Source organism: Lipotes vexillifer, unplaced genomic scaffold (assembly GCF_000442215.2).
Source record: "Lipotes vexillifer unplaced genomic scaffold, Lipotes_vexillifer_v1.1 scaffold1149, whole genome shotgun sequence".
Taxonomy (NCBI): Eukaryota; Metazoa; Chordata; class Mammalia; order Artiodactyla; family Lipotidae; genus Lipotes; species Lipotes vexillifer.
In genome coordinates, this window is record NW_006796238.1 from 380,509 (window position 1) to 386,508 (window position 6,000).

The following is a 6,000-nucleotide window of genomic DNA, read 5'->3' on the forward strand; positions in this document are numbered from 1 at the left end:
GGGTACGCTGGAAGGTGGGCAGGTTTGCTGGACTCTGGCATTAGCCAAACTGAATTTTCTGGCATGGGGAATTGAGACAGAATGGCAGAAAAATACCTACTCCAGCTTAGGCATAGAGACATAGTGTCGCCTGGTCTTTGTATGTGCATTTTGAATTTTTCTAATATAGTAGAACCACGTATCTACCCTAAAATAAGAACCCTTATTTCAAATGCTTTTTGGAATGAAGTAGATGACAAGTAAGAATCATTACTAATTAGTCTGAGTGCAAAGTATTGAGATAAGACACACACAAAAAAAACCCAAAACAGAAAAACCCCAAACTTTCCAAATTATCTGAAACAAGTGTAACAGTCCTCCACATGGGAGACACAGGTCTTGTACCAGTGAGGAACTGCAACTTTACTTACTGAATTTGGGCCTTTTAATCTTCTTTGTCATTTCTTTATTTGAGTGTATTCCAGTCACCAGCAAAACTACATGAAGAAAATGCAAAAAATCTAATCAATATTATTTCACCTAAATGCTTTCTCTCTTTTGACCTTTATGTTTGCTTCAAGCATATGTTAAAGTATTCTCGTTAGTAGAACTAATTTTCCCTTATTTTACGGTTGGGGAAATAAGATGTATACTTTGTGCTTTTCTTAGCCTCTGCTGAAAGGGCCTTTTAAAAATATCTCTTTGCGGCTTCCCTGGTGGCGCAGTGGTTGAGAGTCTGTCTGTCCATGCAGGGGACACGGGTTCGTGCCCCGGTCCAGAAAGATCCCATATGCCACGGAACGGCTGGGCCCGTGAGCCATGGCCGCTGAACCTGCGCGTCCAGAGCCTGTGCTCCGCAACGGGAGAGGCCACAACAGGGAGAGGCCCGCGTACCGCAAAAAAAAAAAAAACTTCTTGGATATCTGTCCCGTGTTTTGCTGTCTTTAAATTTCACCACACCAGCTCCACCCTCTCCACTTTCCAAAGGCAGGAACGTGGGTCTGGCGAAGCCCACTGATTTGCCTGGTGCCAGGAATAAATTACAGAGGTAGGATGAACACCCAGGCCCTTCCTGTTCTCTCTCTTCTGTTCCACACTGAGTTTCCAAAGGCCCAGAGAACCGCATACGCATGCGCGCGTGTGCATTTGAAGTGCGCGCATGTGCGTGCGAGAGAGACAGGGAGGGCCTGATGAAGCGCGTCCGTACAAAGCCTCAGAGGAGGACTCTTTGGAAAGGAAGACAAGGAGGAAGGGGACTGGGGAGACGAGAGAGACTCCTCGCAGGGTATGGTGCGACCTGGACTGTCCTTGGTGGTCCTTCCAGCCCCAATTGGTGCTGTGCCCCCCAGAGGCCAGCTGGAGGTAGGTGAGCTTCCTTCTCAGAAACGGAGCAGGACCTGGATACTGCTCTTCGGGAAGCAAAACAATAGGGGAAGAAAGAGGAACTCTTTACGCCTTTAAGTTTAAAGTCGCATTGCTAGTGTGAGCCTTGTGTTTTTAAAATATAACATTGACCGAATTTTTCTTATTACCAAAATAATACATGTTCCTTGTAGGACAGTAAAAAAAACATTCGGGTTTCCCAGGTGGCGCGGTGGTTGAGGGTCCGCCTGCCAATGCAGGGGACGCGGGTTCGTGCCCCGGTCCGGGAGGATCCCACGTGCCGCGGAGCGGCTGGGCCTGTGCGTCCGGAGCCTGTGCTCCGCAGCGGGAGAGGCCACAACAGTGAGAGGCCTGCATACAGTAAAAAAAAAACCAAAACAAACAAACAAAAAAAACAAAACAGTACTACAGAAAATAACGGATGAAAGCAAAAAGTATATTTTCAGGCTTTTTCTATATATATGTATGTATTGTACTTTGAAACAAACATTTGATGATGCTTATACTGTTTACAATGTGTCATAAACTTATTTCTACTTAAGGATATAGAAACATGTTTTCTGGTCATTTAATGTTCCTCATAATAATTTTAACTGCCTACAAAATATTGCAATTCATGGACATACCATAATTTAGCCAACTCCTGATTTAATATAAATAGCTTTATCTTTGCATGGATTCCTTATTATTGCCTTAAAATAAAATTCCAAATAGGGTTTCTTGTCTGAAAGATATGCCCACTTAAATTTTTGATGTGTATTGTGAACATTTCTCATAGAAATTTTAAAACAATGTCTGAAAATGCTCACTTCTCTGTACCTAGACTAATTCCACCTATAAACAGAAAAGCATGTTTTTCCTTTCAAAAGGCTGGTGAGTCTCTATTCTTCCTTCCTTTCCAGGCCTTCTGCTTTCTACCTTTACCCACCCAAAGGTGATACTGCTCTAACTTACCTCCATTTTAGCTACTATTTTGAGAAACCCACTTTCTGGATGGAGTTGGAATTCTGGAGGTGAACATGAGGCAGCAGAATAATTAAAATAGGTATTTTACTTTCTCTTATATGTTTTTTTTTTTTTAACAGAACACAGATGCTTTATTAAAGCATAAATCAGGAGTTAGGCATTCTTGAATTGGTAACTGTCTTTGAAGGAAAAAGTGGCAGTGTCACCAAGTGTTTGTTAAGAAAATTTTTTATTTATCTTATGATTAACTAGCTGAGCTGTGCCAATGACGTAGCTCCTGAATTATCCTGTTTTGACTATTAGTACTAGTTGAGGCCTGGACAGTTGACATACCATGTCCTGCAAGAACAGAGCCATGAAAGAGAACTGAGTGAAAACCAAACGTCTAGCCAAGTAGAATGAAGGCAGACAGTTTTTAGGTGTTATTTGCTTCTGGGGTTTGCGTAGGGTGTGAATGTCGTGGAGGTCTGATTTTTATAGTAGGCTCTGTGTCATTTAACTCTGTCCAAAGACCGCATCTTCATTTTATACACAAAAATAAATAACTAGAATATTTTTTAAAAAACAAGTACGAAATAAATATATAGAAAAAGTTATGCGCATAAAGCAGAGGGAGTAAGTGAAATAGTAGTAAATTTGGGTATCAGTTCTTGGTGGGAAACCGAATACTGTCTTTCTGGGGCTGTGTACCCATGGCACGTGGATTATAAGTCTTGGTATCATTAGGACTATAAATATTTGAGTAAGACCACCCCATCACTTGTATTTTCTCGCCCAAGACCCTCCAGGCTGAAAACATGCAGAGCTGGGTTCAGTTTTAAGCAGTGGTTAATAAAGTCATTATTTTCAATGGTACACAGAGGCCCTCCCCTCAGCTTTGATGCTTGTTAATTAAAGCTCCCCAGAAGCCACTCCTCAAGGGGAGAGCTGGTCAGTAAGGCTGCAAATGTGCTTGTGCCCTGAAGCAAGTCATTCCTCATCTGCAAGACCTCTCTTGCTACCTTGGAAATGGTGACTTGCATGTGGAATTTGGGTGAGAGAAAAATCAGTCTTGTGTTCCTGTTCTTAGGAAGCCTGGCAGAGCACCGAGATGGATGATGACAGATGCTCACTTCAAAGTACAAAGCAGAACACAGGTCTGAAAGCCCTTCCATGGGAGTAGTTATCTGGCCACAGCTGAGGCCATAAGAGTCTAGAGGCCTTGAGGAAATCGAAGCTAGAGTCTGAAGTTCCAAGGCAACCATGATTTACCAACTCTGCAGCAATACTTCTCAATTTTTAAAAATTCAATGTTCCAGCTTTGAGTAACATGAAAAGTTCTCACCTTTCGCTAGTCGTGTTTGAAATTTCAAAACAAATTACATATTGAATTTATTTTTTCAAATAAAAATTTTCCTCTGCTCTGTTTCTCTCTAATGTGGCCATCAGTATGATTAAGATAGCTGAGGTGCAATTGTTTTAGAAGTCAATTTAAGTAAATTATCGTCCACATAATTTATAGAGAAAATACAAATGAGTTAGCCTGAAACAATGTTCAGTCTCATTAATGATAAAAAATGCAGGATAAAGCAAAATGACAAGATATTTTCTCATAGTGTGTACTGAATATTGAACACAAGATTATACTTAATCCTGGCTTGGATTTGGGATTAGGGCAGTCCAGTACACTGTTGGTGGAGTCATTCTGGAAAGCCATTTGGTAATACATTTCAGTAGCCTTAAAAAACATTTATATTCTTCGTCCTAGAAGATATATACCTAGTAACATATCCCAAGTTATAATCAGAGACATAGACAGGGATTTATGTATAATAAAAGGTGTTCGTTATTCCTAATAGCAATCGGAAATAATGAAATCTTGGAAATGTCCCAACAGTAGGGGAATACTAAGCATTTATTACAAATGATTTTAGCAGAAGATTAAATGACGTGGGAAGTTCTCAGCTCTAACCCTAAGCATGATTCTGACAAAATTAGAATATACGCAGAGAGAAATACCTGGAACGAATATACCAAAATTCTAATAATGGTAGAGTTATAATTCCTATTTTATATTTTCTGTATTTTTCCCATTTCATAGTAAAGTTCTTACACATAAATATTCTATGTTTTATGTAGAATTTTTCTTTTCGAATTAGAAAAAGACAGTTGTTATTTAATTTGGTCATATTGAAATCAGATAGACTTACAATAATGAAAAGTGCTTTCTAAAATCATTGGCATGGTTAATAGGCACTTGTGTTCCACTTTTCCCGTCAGTATTAAGTCATAATCAGAATCCATTTATTTTCAAGAAAAGACATGAAGTGCCAGAACATTTAACCAATTATCAAATCAGTAAGTACTTACTGAATACTTACTACGTGTCCAGAACGTTTATAGGAATGCTTCATTCTAGCCCGTAAACTTCTTGGTTGATCCCTTAGTGCCACTCAAGATACTAACTCAGGTGGTGTTGACAGGGACTCTCTCCTTCACCAGACTTTACTCAGGCTCCTCTAAGCCCTCTTCTCAACTAGGCTTTGACCTTGGGCTTCTGTGTCTGTCCTTGTTGGGCCTGCATCACTTAGTTTTAGCAAGAATCTTGTTTAGAGAGAATCCTCCACCCTTGATATGTGATCACCCTGGTCTGCCTTTAGCAAGAATCCTGTCTGGTCGGTTTAGCAAGAATCCCCTGATTCCCGTGAAATCTCCTCTTAGTAATTTCCATCCCCTGACCCCTGCAAGCCGCTCCTTGGCTATAAATCCCCACTTTTCCTTGTTATATCCGGAATTGAGCCCAGTACAATACTGAGGTCTCCTTTCCCCTATTGCAATGGTTCCTGATTAAAATCTGTTTTTACTGCTTTAAATACTGTCCAGCTCTGGTTCTCTTTAACAGTGGCCATAGTGCCTTCCTGAAAACTGATTTATAAAGCAGATGATTTAAAATCAGCTCAAATTTCCCCTATGCTTTGCTTTCGACTTACTTACTTACTCAATGAAACATCTAGCATGAAATATATCAGAGCTTCATTGCAGAGACAGGATAACTTATTCTCTATAATCACATAACTCACAAAATTATGCTTCAGATCATAGAATATTGAAGCTGGGAGGAGCTTTGGAGGTCATCTTTTTATTTTGTAGAAAAGAAACCAAGGTCAAGGTTGACATCTCAGCTAAAGCTGCTTTGGAGGGGGAGGGGGCAGAAGTTGGAACCAGAATGCAGGTTTGCTGGTGCAGCCTTAGGCTTTTTATGCTACTTTCTCCCCACAGAGCAGTCATTGATTATATGTGGTGCTCTGATGACAGTGGGCAGCACACAACTCTGCTACGTCATAAATTTATACATATTTAGAGTGACGATGCTAGCTCTGATATATACCGATTGGACACTTAATTAACATTAATCTAGAGGGCTTTTGGGGGATCTTTGGATGGTTCGCTATGATATTGTGATTTATGATAAATATATATTTTGGTGTTCCGGCCACAGTTCCTGCCTAACAGCTCCCCAAACCCTTGGAATGTCCTGAGTGATAAGAGCAATGGGAGCATCATTTGTTATAATATATATATTTTTTGCTGGAGTAAAATTGCTTTACTTTCTTCTGTACAACAAAGTGAATCAGCTCTATGTATAACTATATCACCTCCCTCATGGACCTACGCCCCACCCCACCCCCCCCC

The 6,000-nt window shown here is 40.3% G+C and overlaps 1 protein-coding gene across 1 annotated transcript in view; it reads right to left on the minus strand.

The window, feature by feature from the left end:
- The window catches only part of VIT (vitrin), a 94,454-nt gene that overhangs the window by 84,740 nt on the left and 3,714 nt on the right, over positions 1-6,000 (minus strand). The window contains 1 exon segment of the mRNA XM_007468388.1: positions 411-476. Within this exon segment, the coding sequence (XP_007468450.1) occupies positions 411-476 (66 nt within the window).